This window comes from Halichondria panicea, chromosome 4 (assembly GCF_963675165.1).
Source record: "Halichondria panicea chromosome 4, odHalPani1.1, whole genome shotgun sequence".
Classification (NCBI taxonomy): domain Eukaryota; kingdom Metazoa; phylum Porifera; class Demospongiae; order Suberitida; family Halichondriidae; genus Halichondria; species Halichondria panicea.
In genome coordinates this window covers 5,648,080-5,662,608 of record NC_087380.1, presented here as the reverse complement: position 1 = coordinate 5,662,608, position 14,529 = coordinate 5,648,080, and the positions used below count along the sequence as shown (strand labels likewise).

Here is a 14,529-nt window from a genome sequence, read left to right as displayed (position 1 = left end):
ACACTAAAATTCAAACTGATTGTCAATTACATGTTGTTTTATTCTGTCACAGTGTTGCCAGTGGTAACTATTGTCTATCCTGAAGTTGAACTAACAAACTACACTGTGAATGAGACGGACTCTATTATTTTCGAGTGTACAGCCACTGGTATCCCTGCTCCTGAGATAGACTTTGACTTTGGTGTCATCACGGCTAGAGTTGACGTTAGGGAGAGCTCTTCACCTGTTGAAGAAACAAGAATCCAGGATGGAGAAACTGTCTACCAAGTCACAAGAACTGCCATGATTAACAGAACAATGGACTCTGACTCCGGAGTGTACATGTGTGTGGCGAATAATGAGTATGGAATGGACCAGGAATCATTTGAACTTATTGTACAAGGTAATGTCATATTTAAGTGCTCTTCACTTGAATGTGTATAATTCTTTACTGTGGTTTCTAAATTGCTGTTATGTTGTTCATCAATCAATATACTACTATTATGAATATACACTGTATAATTATACACTGTACATACATGTATACCTTCAATCAAATGCAGTGTCTCCAACTATCACTCAAAGCCCAGTGGGTGTCACAGTCATTGAGGGCAACACTGCTGTGTTTGTTTGTCAGGCCAGTGCTCTTCCCATACCAGCCGTTAACTGGGACTATTACGACCCAGTCTCAAACTCCACCTCTCGTGTCATGGATAATGCTGATTATGAGATTATTGCACTGGATGGTGACAGAAATTTGACGAGCACTCTTACAGTACTGTCTACGAATGTGTCTGATTTCGAAGAGTACAGGTGTACAGCTATTAATGTGGTGGGGATGGTCAGCGCAACTGCAAGTCTTTCTGTACACGGTGAGTTAACGGATATCTACTTAATCAGGATATAGTTATGTGTGTGTGATTCAACATTTCGCCCAAGATTTCTTTGCAAGTACATGTATATTCTTTTGCTATAAGCAGGGTGATTGAAAAGTGCCCTGTACTCCTTAATTGCAGTTCGTCCAATGATCACCTCCTTGGAGCCTGAAGATATGCTGGTGGTCAACCAGACTAACTCAGTGACCTTTGTCTGCACAGCCACTGGACTACCCACTCCATTGGTGCAGTGGTATCGAGGTGACCTTCTCCTCAATGGAACTGGAATGGGCATTAACTCACGAGTGGAACTGAATAACACGATGATGGATGGGTCACTAGGGCAGATTAGCACTGTGATAAGTATGATCACTATCATTGACACAATTGGTGGTGATTCAGACACATACTCCTGTGTGGCCAGTAATACTCTGATTAACAATGGTGTAATGGAGGACGGAAGAAATCAACAAGACGTTACTCTCTTTGTTCAAGGTATAGTATACTAATTACATAATTAGATTAAACGGTGTTGTATCCCACTACAGTTCCATCTGATGTGATTTCCTTGCCTGTTAATCAGAGGATAATAGCTAATGAGTCAGAATCAGCTACTCTCAGCTTCATTATTGAGAACGCCTCCCCTGTTGTCATAGTGTCTAACATTCGCTGGTACTACTCGGCTGATTTTGCCTTGTCATTGTCTGCTAGTGGTTCTGAGTTTCAAGAGATTACAAGTCTCCCCAGTCGTACATCAAAGTCTACCCTCACCTTCTCCAGTGATCGTCTCAGCCTGACCATTGACAATATTGTTCAAGCTCGTATGACTGGTGAGGAAACTGATGCAGGACGATACTTTCTGCAAGCCACTAATGAAGCTGGGAGTGACAACTCATACATTGATATTGTTGTGAATGGTAAGCCTGTATAATTATTACCTATATTCGCAAATAATTTATTGTTTCTATTTGCCCTAATAATTATAGGACCACCAGTGATAATCAATCCTCCAATGGATCAGTTCATAATTAACAATGGATCCAATGCTGTGTTCTCTTGTGATGCTCTGGCATCTCCTGATCATACTGTCTCGTGGACGTTCACTGATTTCAACGAAACGGTGACGGACATTGTCAGCAACATTAAGTACACCATTGTAGGTGATCGTAATGAAAGTAGATTCGGAGAGCTGACAGTAACGAATGTGACCTATGAGGACAGAGGAGTGTACACCTGCTCGGCTGCTAATACCATTGGAACTGATACTGCTTCTGCAAACCTTACTGTTCATGGTTAGTGTAACTATACTGCATGGCTTCTGATTATGCAAAATCTTGTCCACTAAGTAATGAACATATAGCCAGTGCGACATAATTATATTCTGTCAATTGTCAACTACATATAAATGTGCTAACACGGGCTTTCCTACTCAGCAATATACAGTCCAAATTTTGCAAGAATTGTTTGTACTTGTATAATTGTGTATATATACTTGCATGTATCTACATTGTTCTTGCTTTGTTGTGCACATGTAGTGACCCCTGTGATTGTCGACATATTTGCTCTGGCTGAAGTACGACTGGGTGTACCTGCTGTTCTTGTGTGTCTGGTCACTGGCTTCCCCATTCCGTCCATCTCCTGGAGGAAGGACGGGGAAATAGTCAACATTTACAGTGATTCCTCACTCTCAGCAAGACTGGACGTTATCAAATTTGCCGCAGTGTCCATGGACACGAACAATAGTGCTGAGTTTGAGAGCAGTGGGTACACAGGCAGTGGCAGTATAATGGGCCTGCTCATGATGTACACTGATGTCACTGTGGATCAAGTACGTCAGTTGGGAGAGCTTGGAGTTGTCGGGTTGCTGTCGTTTAAAAAGACGGTGAGGGGTGACACTGGCGACTACACATGCACTGGAACAAACATGCTTCCTGAGACAATCACCTTGAGTGACGTGTCCAACAATATACCACTATTTATCTTAGGTAAGTGCTTTGTTTACTAACGAGAGTGCTGAGTGCTCTGCTAAGCAACGTGTAAACAATCACTGAGAGAGTGACTGAGTGTGTCCGATCGACGCTATCATACACGTTGCAATAGTGCATTTGAGCGTGGAAAGACTAGGCTGTTTTTTCTTTTACAGAACATCCGGACTCCCCTGCTAATGTAAACACTCGTGATGTTGGTACTCGCTGGGTGGTTCTTAGTTGGACACTCTCTTTTGACGGCAACAGACCAGTGACCAATTTCTCTTTGTACATACGCTCTGTGGATGTCTCGGACAGTTTCACTCTGATCAGTACCCTCATTCCTAGTGACCTGATGAGCTCTGCAGGGGAGCTCATGTACAATGTATCAATGCAGGGGGTGATTCTCCCCTACACCAACTACTCTTTCACTGTAGACGCCTGCAATGACATTGGCTGTAGCAATCGGAGTGACCCATCTCCTATAGTATCGTCTGATCAGGACGGTAAGGCAGCACTTAATGTATACCATAGGTAACTCTTGTAACACACATCTAATTTACCTTTATATATCCATAACATCCTGCCCATACAATTACTTACTTGTTTGAATGACTTTTTTCTCGTCGGACCTGTAAACATATACTATTATAAGTATGTGCTCTCTCAACAGCCTCTTCCCCGTCTACTGGATTGACAGCTGAGCCCACTGAGACAACTATCACACTGACCTGGACAGGACCAGACATGCCAAATGGAGTCATCACTCAGTATGAGGTATGTTAGTGTGTGTTGAATGACAACCCTGACGTCCACTTCTCCAGGTTTCATTTGTCGGGACTCGAGACTACGCTCCAAGCTTCAGTCACACAAGTACCATGCTATTATCTTTAGGAGACGTTTATTCTCCGGCCAATAACAATTTTGGAAAAACTCTAATTGACCTCTTCCCTAACACTCAGTACACAGTGTCAGTGTTTCCAGTCAACGAAGCTGGCAATGGAATGCCAAATACCAGGACTGTGAACACACTGAATGGTGACTTACATTCTGTTTGGTATTTTGGCTTAGAGTTCCACATTTTTTCTGTTAATATTTACCTCCCTAGAATATTAATTCGTTCCCTAAGTATTTGTTCAGCTGCTATTTCTTCTGTCCCCAGCTTCCCCACCTCCTGCTGTTGTTGAGCCGTCGTCAGTTTCTGAAGAGGAGGTCATTAACAGCGACCCACAAACAGTCACCATTGGTGTTGCCTCATTCTCAGAAGACAGTGTTGTCATAACTCACTATCAAGTTATTGTGGTCTTCCTTCCTGAAGGAACAGCAATAAGCGATCTAAACCCAGACTCACAGGTTCAATTCCCCCAGCAAGATCTTGGAACCTATGCTGACCTTTCTTGCAATAGCAAACCCTCTTTCCCGTATGCTTATGTTACTGCTGAGATGAGTGGTGACCTCTATAACGGCCTCACAGGAAACAAGTTTGTGGTTGGACAGGATAAGGACGATGACGTTAATTCTCCGAATGACCGTCCTAATCGTTACACCAATGGACCGCTGTGTTTCGCTACAAGATACACTTTCTTTGTACGTGCATTCTCAGCATCTGGCTCAAATCAGGTATATAAGCTTAAAAATATTTTGCGTACATAATTTAGCAAAATGTAGATGGTCCTTCTCAAATTTAGTTTGAGTTCCAGGTATAAGATTGTGCTATTGTTATGAAGGCCTTTCTTGTTTATTCATTGTGCATGGTGTCTTAATTGCCTTAGATGGGACGCAGAGCAGTAAGACAGACTGATCCAGATAACAGACAGTATGTAAACTTTGCATCTAGTGGCTATGTCCAATCTACGGCTGAAATTCGTAAGTACTTTAATTTTCTTAAACTTCTGTATACTTTTATAATAATTATGCAGTCACTTCAATATTGCTGATTCAGCTTCGACTTGTTGGTGTGAACAGGTGTCAACAATGGGTGGTGAGTCATTCTTGTATACGTGCATATACATGTAGAAACTCAATTATTAGGCTGAGGATATTCAACAAAAGTTGAACACTTTAAACAATACCCTCTCTACAAACGTCAACGAAAGATGCCACTGTGGATTTTCTGTTCTTAATATTATGAATCCCAAGTTTCGCTGCTTCGCGGAATCTGAAGATGCTGTAACATACCGAGCTGAAGTTAGTGGAACTCAAACAGCTTCGGCGGTTGAGATTGCAAACTATATTGAAGACTGGCTGGCTGATGGAGCAATCGTGGCTTTTGAATTCCTCTTGATTCCTGTGGATAGTACTTGTCAAGTTATTCTAACTTCAATTGCTGATCCAGAATGCATGAACCCCACACCCATATCTCCCACGTCAGCACAGTTTCCAGTAGCTGCTGTTGGTGGGGCAATCGGTGCAGTGATATTTCTGTTCTTTTTTTGCATAATTCTGATTGCCATGATCTACATCAAGATCCGCATAAAACGGACAAGAAGCTTTCATCTTGCCAAAAACAGGTTTGAAATTTTGCTCATCAAAAAAGAATATGGTTTGTATGTGCAAAATTTAATGCGTATATTTACATAGGCCAGCAATTGAGATGAGTGCAGCAGAAGGTAATGTAGACACACAAGAAGGGGAATATGAAATTCTGGACATTTTCCAAGATGAATCTACTCAGCAAGCATCCTCTACTCCACATGTTTACGATGTTGTTGAGCTTCCAACTATTTCCCCCAGTGCACCACCACCCCCTGCGGCAGAATATGACTACATTACTATGGAGACTGTAGTTAGCGATGATACTAAAGATTTTGAGTTTACGGAGTGTGCTGCATATAGTGTGACTGGTAGACGTTAATTTTGCAGCTGTATATATGTGTGTGTTAATGTTGTTAGGAAACGAAGAACGTGCATGATGGTAGCTAACTTCATTCTAAGTAAATTTACTGTGTATAATAATTATATGCATATACGTTTATATAACGCCCACATGAGTTACGTAACATGAATTTGTTGTGTTATTGGTCTTCCTGTGTTTTCCTTTTAAGTTGAAGGGCAAGGTACGTGGATCTCTACTCTTATATGAGCAGGGAGACCAAGTCTACGGTGGCTGAGAAGGGTCACCCGCTTCTGCCTACGTACACTGCCACAAGGGACCGCGTGCACGCGGAGTTTCTGTTGACCGCACGCACTTAAATATAAACGCTCGCGGTAGGCACATAAAGCGCGCGCGGTTGTTTCTAATGCCCACGTGCGGTAAAAGACACACAGCGCGCGCGGTTAAACAAAGAGCCGCCAACAAATCTTAAGAGATCAGTCTGCACAAGGTCAAAGGTCAATAAATCATATCTGGATTCTATTTAACGAAAGGTATTTCTTGGCTATCGATGCAGACTGCAGGACATGATTGATTGACCTTTGACCTTGTGCAGACTGATCTTTGTTGGCAGCCCTTTGTTTAACCGCGCGTTGTGTGTCTCCTACCGCGCAGACATCAGGAAACATCTGCGTGCGCTTAGGATTAAAGCAAGCGGGGTTCATTGTAGCGGTAGGCGGAGGCGGGTGACCCTAAATTCTCGGCCACTGTACAAGTCACTGCTGAGATGAGTGGTGACCTGTCCTCTATAAGGGCCTCACAGGAGACAAATTTGTGGTTGGACAGAATAAGGACGATGACATTAATTCTTAGCTGGGCGGAGCCCGGCACCCGTTCCCAAGTTGCAAATATGGCGATAGCTATGCAACAACATCGATTGTCTTACAGGCAGATCCAACATTGCAGAGCTGCATCAAAGCATTTAACTCTTATAGGTAAAGCATGAGTAACTTGAAAGGTAAATCTTCCTTCACTTTGAATTCCATGATAGAATAATAATGCAAACATTTTTGCTACTTTGATACAGAGTCTTTGCATGCATGCAGTCTCTTTGATGCTTTGTCAACTAATAGAGCTAACCTTACCATATTATTATATCTCTTTGACTTCGTTCTATCGTGTAGAAAAGGATAGCAGAAGAGGGGGGCCTAATCTCACAGTGGGGGGCCTAGAATGTTAACAGTTTGGACCCCCTGGGGGGCCTAAACTGTTAACATTCTAGGCCCAGGGGGCCCAAAATTTTAAAATTCTAGGCCCGGGGGGGGCCTAAACATGGGGGGCCCAACATTTTATGCCACCGGCCCTAAAACGCTAGCGATTTGGGCCCCCCCCACGGCCCTATTTCACTAGCGCTTTGAGGCCCCTCCAGAGATATGGGGCCCCTATAGATCTGCATGGGCAACCACAAAGTGCTGACCATTCGCTCAAGTAAAATTCCCTGCTGACTCTATCCCACAGTGCTGACTCTATAAATCTGACCCATGGGACCAAGCTCTCTTGCTGCATAGTCCAGATTTACTACACACTAGCACCCTCAGGCTCGCCCAATCATGCTAAGTAGAGTCTGAGGTCTCCCACATAGTGCTTAATACCATTCGCAAAAGTCATGGTGACCAAGCTCTCTTGCTGACTAGTGTATAGTAGAGCTTGGTAACCATGACTTGCACACAGTTAGTTGTCAATGAATATAAAGACAATGCATGTACAGTTTGGCTAGTATTTTAGTTACTGCATAGTCTACATTGCTCCCACAATTCCGAAGTCAGTGAAAATGGACTCCAAAGTGCAAATTGGCTCCTCTAAGTTGCAAATGGAAGAGCAAGAAACTGAGACGTACCCATATGCTGCCATCACTACTTACCTACAATCAGTCATGTATCCACCAGACACTGACAAAAAGGAGAAGCGTGGCCTCCGCAAAAGAGCGAAGTATTTCCTGCTGTTCGGGGGCAAGCTGCGGAAATAAGAAGAACACTCCTAGGTTGGGTGGAAGGTGAAGAAGACAGAAGAAAGATCATTGAGAGCATCCATGGGCAAGCTCATCTATAGAAAGAGACAAAACACTTTCTCAGCTAACTCAACGATACTACTGGCCAAACATGTACAAGACAGCATGTGCCTACGTAAGCTTCAAATTTATATACCTTGTTATAGTGCAGGTGTTTGGTACATTGAACGGTATTTCTCTTGCAGATTGCTTCATGTGACCACTGCCAGTGCCAAAACCATAAGTTGCATAAAACTAATGCAACACTTCATCCCATTCCTGTTAAAGAAGAAGCCTGGTATCAGGTTGGAATGGATTTAGTGGGTCCTCTGCCTGTAACTCCAGCAGGAAACAAGTTCTTGATGACAATTACAGATTACTACACAAAGTGGGCTGTAGCTGCTGCTCTAGAAGACAAAACTGCATTAATTGTCAGTAGCCAACGTCTTATACTCGGTATAATTATATAAATTATGTGCTGTGCATACATGTATACATGCATGCAATGGCCCTTAGTTATAATTATTTACTGTAACGCAGGTATTTTGCACATACGGCTGCCCTACTGTTATCCTCAGTGACCAAGGAAGAGAATTTGTCAATAAAGTTACTGAGGCACTCTTTAAAAGAACAAACACACAGCATAGAATCACTTCCGCCTATCATCCTCAAGTAAGAAGCATGCATGCACATAATTATAATAAATTATGGCATATATAGATATACTTTCACATCACCCCAGAAAGGAAGTTTGAACTTATTTAAAGGAGTGAACGTTTTTACTTTTACCTAGTGCAAAAAGGAGTGAATACATGCAACTATTATAATTATGGTATAATTATTATGGCTAATCACTGAATTTTCAGACTAATGGCCTCACGGAGCGATTCAATCAGACAATCTGTCGTTCTCTCAGCAAGTTAGTGAATGAAGCACACAATGATTGGGATACAAAGCTAGAAACTATTCTGTTTGCATACCGAGTGTCGAAACACCGATCAACCGGCTATTTGCCATGCATTCTTCAAGATGTTTCGTCGTGAAGCTCGGCTGCCTATAGAAGCAGATGTATAGAGCAAAACGAAATAGACACTGTTGTGACCAGTGAAGATATAGATACAGAGACAACTGCAGATGCTTTTATTGAGAAAATGCTCAAGAGGCAAGAAGATATAAAGAGCATAGCTGGTGAAAACATAAAAAAATCTCAAAAAAAGCAAAAGGAGTGCTATGATAAACGGCATTCACCGGAGGTATATAATTATACAGCCCTATATATTTATACAGGCTGCATGCAAGTATATACACTTGCACATTCATGTGTGCGAATGCTAGATGTATGAAGCATATATGAGCTGGGTTTGTTTCAAACTGTGCAGTTTGATTAAATACATTTTATATTTAGGAACTGCAACTTGGAATCAAGGTTTTGGTTGAGAGGAAAGGTGGAAAGCTCGAAAACAAGTATAGTGGACCATACATTATTAAGACCTCAGATGGAAAGGGTGTCTATACCCTTAAGGACTTGGATGGGAAGGTGTTAAAAAAGAAATGTAACATCAAACGTCTCAAGGTAAATATGAATGTATATATAGCTAATCCTATAACTATATATATATATACCATAATTGTGATAAATAACACATGCATATATAATACAGGTTTATATGGATCCTTCTTCATTGGTTGAACAAAAAGGTATTTATTTAGCTACCAGCACAGGCGGCAATTTGATACTGCACATATATACATGCATGTAGCCTGCATGCGCATGAGATTCGATCCCTAATGTAGCTCTCAGTGGCCAAACTCCACCGGATAAATCCAATGGCTCTACCCAACCAGAGAAATCCAATGGCCCCACCCCACCAGAAGATCCAAATGGCCCCACCCCACCGGAGAAATCCGATGGTCCCACCCCACCAGAATATCAAAATGGCCCCACCACATTGGATGATCCCAATGTCCCTACTTCACCGGACAGGCTCAATGACCAATTGGAGGATCCCAATGGACCCACACTCCTGGATAATACGCCTGGCCTCTCTTCAGAATACGTTTCCAGTGGGTTTGATGATCCTATTCTGATGGAATGTCTGTTTGATCCAAGCCTTTTGAGACTGTATATACAGAACAGGAGCTTCTACACATCTGTACAGAAGTGAGGAGGATGATGATTTTGATGTAAGTTCACTGCTATATTAAGTGTATTGTATTGTACATTTTTAACACTTGATAGTATATATATAGATTACTGAAAATTCTCCATTGCAGTTATCGTACCTCTTTCAAAACAAGTACGAGTATGTTGAGCAAAGATACTGATGTGGCACTGTGGCTAGCTTACAGAGCATACACCCATCAACCAGACTTAGTTGAAGCGTTTGACTTCGTGGTCGTCAATTCACTCCTTCACAATCAGTTTGACGACTTCAAAAAAGCAGAAAACACTGACATCAGCTACTTAGAAATGAACAGCCTGTTACACTTCTACATCCGTCAACACCCCCAGTCTGGTACTTTCCTGACAAAAAAGTATGCCTAACCTGCACTTGTGGTCAAGTCAATGAACTATGTCAATGGATGTACGATATGAGAAAACAACACCCTCAAGGTATATTACGGTAAAACTATTATGCATGCGTGTATACTAAAACTGTGTGTGGGTATAATTATCATCTCACTAAGTATATTCCAGACTTGCCACAAAGTTCTGTGATGGACAAAGAGCAGCAAAAGATGCCACTTTGCTCAACACCAGACGTGAGCCTTACACATGGACCTGTGGTGACTCATTTGCAACCAATTGATGTCCCCTTAGACAGTCCATCACCACCTAAGAGACGAAAGTCTAATCAGTCTGTATACCTAAGAGTCAAAAGGTAACTTCTGTCAGCCACATGCATGGCATGTATAATTATAATTGTCCCGACATTAATCAATTAATATGTGGATATATACTATTAACTACATAATAATTATTGTACATGCTCAGACCAGGTATGCTGGGAGTCTCTGGATACCTGACTTAGATCTACGTTACAGGGATAGGGCAGTTGTAAAGAGAGGAAAACTATATGACAAGCATATGTATGCTGCCCATGAAGTGCTGAGGTATCAGTTCCCTCATCTGCATGGTCTTCAATCGACATTACTTACTCAAAAAGAGTTTAAAGCAATTCAATGTCATGACTCTGTTGTAAGAGGCAAGGGTTAGGCTTATATAATGTTATCTCGATGGATCACTAATTATATTACTGTAATGTACATAGTGTATAATAATAATTATCGCCTATAATTATATGCAGCCGTTCAGATACTATTTGTTGAGGAAAGAGAGCACTGGGTTGTTTCCAGCCTCACCAATGGAAAACTGAGGCTATACTGATATGACAGCTGTTCAACTGGAGGATTAACCTCAAGTCTTCAAGTACAGCTAGCTCAAATATACGGCAATCAATTTGCGGTAAACAACAAACTCAAAGTTTACATTGAGCCTGTACAGCAGCAAGAAGGAGAAATGGACTGCGGTGTTTTCAGAATTGCAAATGCATACAATGCTGCACAGGCAAAGAGTACGAAAGATGTAACGTATGACTCACAACAAATGCGTTCACACATTCAGCACTGTTTTGAAGCTAAAACATTCAGCACTTTTCCTCAATCTAAAAACTCGGCAGCAATCAACAGATGTGATCCCAAACAGATAATCATCGAGCTGTACTGCACTTGTGGTCTTCCAGATATATATGATAGCCGAATGACCGAGTGTACAGAATGCCAAAAGTGGTTTCACTTTTTAAATGCATGAACATCAAGGTCAGGCCAAGAGGATGGCTGTGTATAACATGTAGATCTAATTCATGTTAACTGTATCACCAAACTGTTAAATTGTTATTAAATAGCTAGCTAGCAAGCTATATATTATAGACATTGAATATTATTGTTTTGTTATAGACCATTACTAATGTATATTGTTTTTGCCATTGATTCTTGACTAAACCTCCATTACTTCTAATACGTACGACGCTGGCCTCATCTCACACCGATATATGTGTAGAACCAGGAGTAGTATAATAGTAATAATAAGAAGAAGCATGTATACGTGTACATATATAATGGTTCAGTTTATAGTGACAGTTAATTAAATTTGAGGGATCAGGCCCTCTTGTAGCAAGAGTGATGTAGCATCACGTAGGGGCCCATGATTTGATGATCTTGTTCTGTAGGGGTCCATGATTATTTTGATGATCTTGTTCCGTGATGATCTTGTTCCACGGATGCACATAATTGAAGATCGGACGGCAGCGAAGGATAGCTTGCACCTTTGCCAACTGATTACTACTGAGTTCATTATTTCCAGGCGAGCATGTCTGCTAGTCTTTTGTAGAAGGTGGCGGCCTTTTGCCCCAGTCCACCTGTGGTTTATAGAAGACGTCGACGATCTATGGTTGCACTTAGTTGGGGTTGATGGCAGTGGCCAGCCATAACAAATACAGGGTGCATCTCTGAAACCGTGGTCATCAATTGAAAGCCACCTTCAGAGGTTGCACCTGGCAGCTTGCTCATCGATGTGAGGCACCTTTCTCTCCTGGTAGACTACATGGTAGAACATTGCGTTGCTATCTCGAGGGGGGCCCTAAATCACTATGGGGGGCCTATATCACTAGCGCAATAGGTCCCCCCTTAACACCCCAAATCGCTAGCGTTTTAGGGCCGGGGGCCCCAAAATAAGGGGGGGCCCAAATCGCTTCTACACCGGTAAAGGGATAATCTTTACAACAATGGGTACGGATCGTCGCCCACCCTCTGCCACGCCCACTGGGTTGTTTTTCATAATGACAGAAAAAACACTTGAAAACGACATGTACACAATTAAAATGGAACGTCCTTCACATAATTATATCCATTTGACATCAAATCGACCTTTCCACTTGTCCTGCGCCCTTATTAGCACGTTCACACCTAGTCTATTTTACTACATCGATGTCCAATAATAGTATGTTCATGGCAGATCCTGATGGTACAGTTGGGGCAAGCCATTGCTGTGTGCTTTTGCTCCTTGCTGGGTATCCTGTCTTGCACACATATTTGACATCTACCTCTGCTCAGTCCCACTCTGCTGACACTCACACGGATGTCCTGCGAGGGAGGATTACCAAGGTTGAGACCAGACACACCTCTAGCACATGTACGTGACATACTCAACAGACTACCAATCACTTCCAAACGAAACCCTTTCAAACATTTAGGCTTTTCACCTACCCTCACACAATTGTGCTTGTACAGAATATACACATTATTAACATTAATATCCACAAAATAAAACAAGATCCTGAACCAATACCGGCGACACTTTCTATCATATCCATACGTCTTCCTCATACGCCCTGTATTGTCAACCCCTCCCATGTACAAGTTATAGGCAGGGAGACAAGGGGGAACACTCTGTGCGCATAGAGTACCATCTGCCTGCAATCTGAACACAGCGTCTGGCATTGTCTCAGGAAATACATTATTAGTAGCAAAACACACCACCTTACGGTCATTGAACACAAAGTAACAGATGTCATCCACAGTCTTAGATACATATTCACCTTTATGAGGTACCACACCCTTTAGATCTGAGGGGAAACCAGCGGCTGACTTTGTCATTGTACCCACTACGAATACGTCATGCTTACGTAAGTATACAATCAACGGACCAGATGTATAAAAGTTGTCCATGTAGACCACATGATTCAAAAGGCTCAACTAATTGCTTCACTACCCTCATCAGAAGTCCCTTCTCTGACACCTTTTTCCCGGAAGAACCGGTGAGCCTACCATTATACACATCAAACGTACATAGATACCCACAACAAGAACAAGAGCAGCACCACACCTTGAAACCTAGCTTTACAGGCTTTCTGGGCATATGAATTTTACCCCCTTTTCTACCCTTGTACTTAATCATCATTTCATCTACGGAAAGCTCTTGGCTAGGATGATATTTGGCCAAGTAGTTTGTACTGAGCGTTTCCAAAACTGTATGTATCTTGCTTGTTATCTTTCTGCTATCAACTATGCACGTATTGTCGTCACAATGGAGATAGCGCCGCAAGGATTTAAATCTATTGAAAGGCATGGTGTCCTTAACAGCCTGTACTCCTAAGAGCTGATTTGTGGACCAGTAGTCAGTATACTCGGGGAGCTTATGAATACCTATCTCCAGTATTATGCCAATAAATACCCAGATCTCGTCTCTATGTGTACCCTTCCAACTTTTAGCACCACACTGTGTGGCATACAGGTTTGTTTGCTCGGCTATGTGCTCACACAAGCTATCTGGCCACAATAGTTTTACAAAGTCTATGAACGCAGTGTTAGAGGGGTCAACTTTATCTGCAGCACCAACGACACCCTTGAACTCGGGATATTTCCCAGTGGACTTAGCTTTTCGTAATCCATCCTGCCTTGCCAGCTTCCTTCGTTTCGGAGTTGGAGCCATACCATCCACCAGCTTGTCTCCTCCTCCTCCTCCTTCTGTGTACTCGTCGTCACTCGCGTCTACATGACAGAAAGAAATAGCAACTGTCAAGCCACACACACACACACACACACACACAAACGCGAAACGGGAGGAGCCTAATACACCGCAGGGACTATGAATATCATTATAGGAGCGCTACGAACACATAATAGTGCTATAAATATCATTAAGTGCTGGGGGGGTGGGGTGGGGTACAGTACAGCAGGGGAAAAAGCTCGTCCACATCAAAGCAGTGTGGGAGGAGCCTAATTAACCACATGACAACTACGAATACCATTATGGGAGCGCTCCGACCACATAATATAGCGCTATGAATA

At 42.3% G+C, this 14,529-nt stretch overlaps 2 protein-coding genes and 2 long non-coding RNA genes across 6 annotated transcripts in view; all 4 read left to right on the top strand.

Moving 5' to 3' along the window:
• The window catches only part of LOC135334527 (hemicentin-1-like), a 44,162-nt gene extending 38,410 nt beyond the window's left edge, over positions 1–5,752 (top strand). For 2 of the 3 annotated variants that reach the window (XM_064529747.1, XM_064529746.1), the window contains 14 exons: positions 53–382; positions 543–851; positions 996–1,349; positions 1,403–1,771; positions 1,841–2,146; positions 2,390–2,839; positions 2,998–3,327; positions 3,495–3,598; positions 3,646–3,859; positions 3,984–4,441; positions 4,594–4,687; positions 4,741–4,802; positions 4,853–5,331; positions 5,402–5,752. In XM_064529747.1, the coding sequence (XP_064385817.1) occupies positions 53–382; positions 543–851; positions 996–1,349; positions 1,403–1,771; positions 1,841–2,146; positions 2,390–2,839; positions 2,998–3,327; positions 3,495–3,598; positions 3,646–3,859; positions 3,984–4,441; positions 4,594–4,687; positions 4,741–4,802; positions 4,853–5,331; positions 5,402–5,675 (4,133 nt within the window). In that variant the 3' untranslated portion in view covers positions 5,676–5,752. The remainder of the gene's footprint in view (positions 1–52; positions 383–542; positions 852–995; positions 1,350–1,402; positions 1,772–1,840; positions 2,147–2,389; positions 2,840–2,997; positions 3,328–3,494; positions 3,599–3,645; positions 3,860–3,983; positions 4,442–4,593; positions 4,688–4,740; positions 4,803–4,852; positions 5,332–5,401) is intronic. The other variant, XM_064529748.1, reaches the window with a different exon arrangement.
• Positions 5,753–8,108: 2,356 nt separating this feature from the next.
• On the top strand, positions 8,109–8,965 carry LOC135334539 (uncharacterized). Its single transcript, XR_010394315.1, has 3 exons — positions 8,109–8,136; positions 8,221–8,352; positions 8,547–8,965. It is a non-coding gene; the product is annotated as an uncharacterized LOC135334539 (long non-coding RNA).
• Positions 8,966–9,015: 50 nt separating this feature from the next.
• Positions 9,016–10,214, top strand: LOC135335216 (sporozoite surface protein 2-like). Its single transcript, XM_064530636.1, has 5 exons — positions 9,016–9,039; positions 9,086–9,253; positions 9,342–9,378; positions 9,475–9,864; positions 9,955–10,214. The coding sequence occupies exons 1-4, from the start codon at positions 9,016–9,018 to the stop codon at positions 9,843–9,845; spliced, it is 600 nt and encodes a 199-aa protein (XP_064386706.1). The 3' UTR covers positions 9,846–9,864; positions 9,955–10,214.
• On the top strand, positions 10,213–11,611 carry LOC135334538 (uncharacterized). Its single transcript, XR_010394314.1, has 3 exons — positions 10,213–10,294; positions 10,379–10,562; positions 10,676–11,611. It is a non-coding gene; the product is annotated as an uncharacterized LOC135334538 (long non-coding RNA).
• Positions 11,612–14,529: the final 2,918 nt, after the last annotated feature.

Coding starts and splice junctions, on each gene's coding strand:
- LOC135335216 (XM_064530636.1), top strand. CDS start 9,016: ATGTATGAAGCATATATGAGCTGG. Junction 9,040..9,085: donor ATGAAGCATATATGAGCTGG/GTTTGTTTCAAA, acceptor TTTTATATTTAG/GAACTGCAACTTGGAATCAA. Junction 9,254..9,341: donor GTAACATCAAACGTCTCAAG/GTAAATATGAAT, acceptor TATATAATACAG/GTTTATATGGATCCTTCTTC.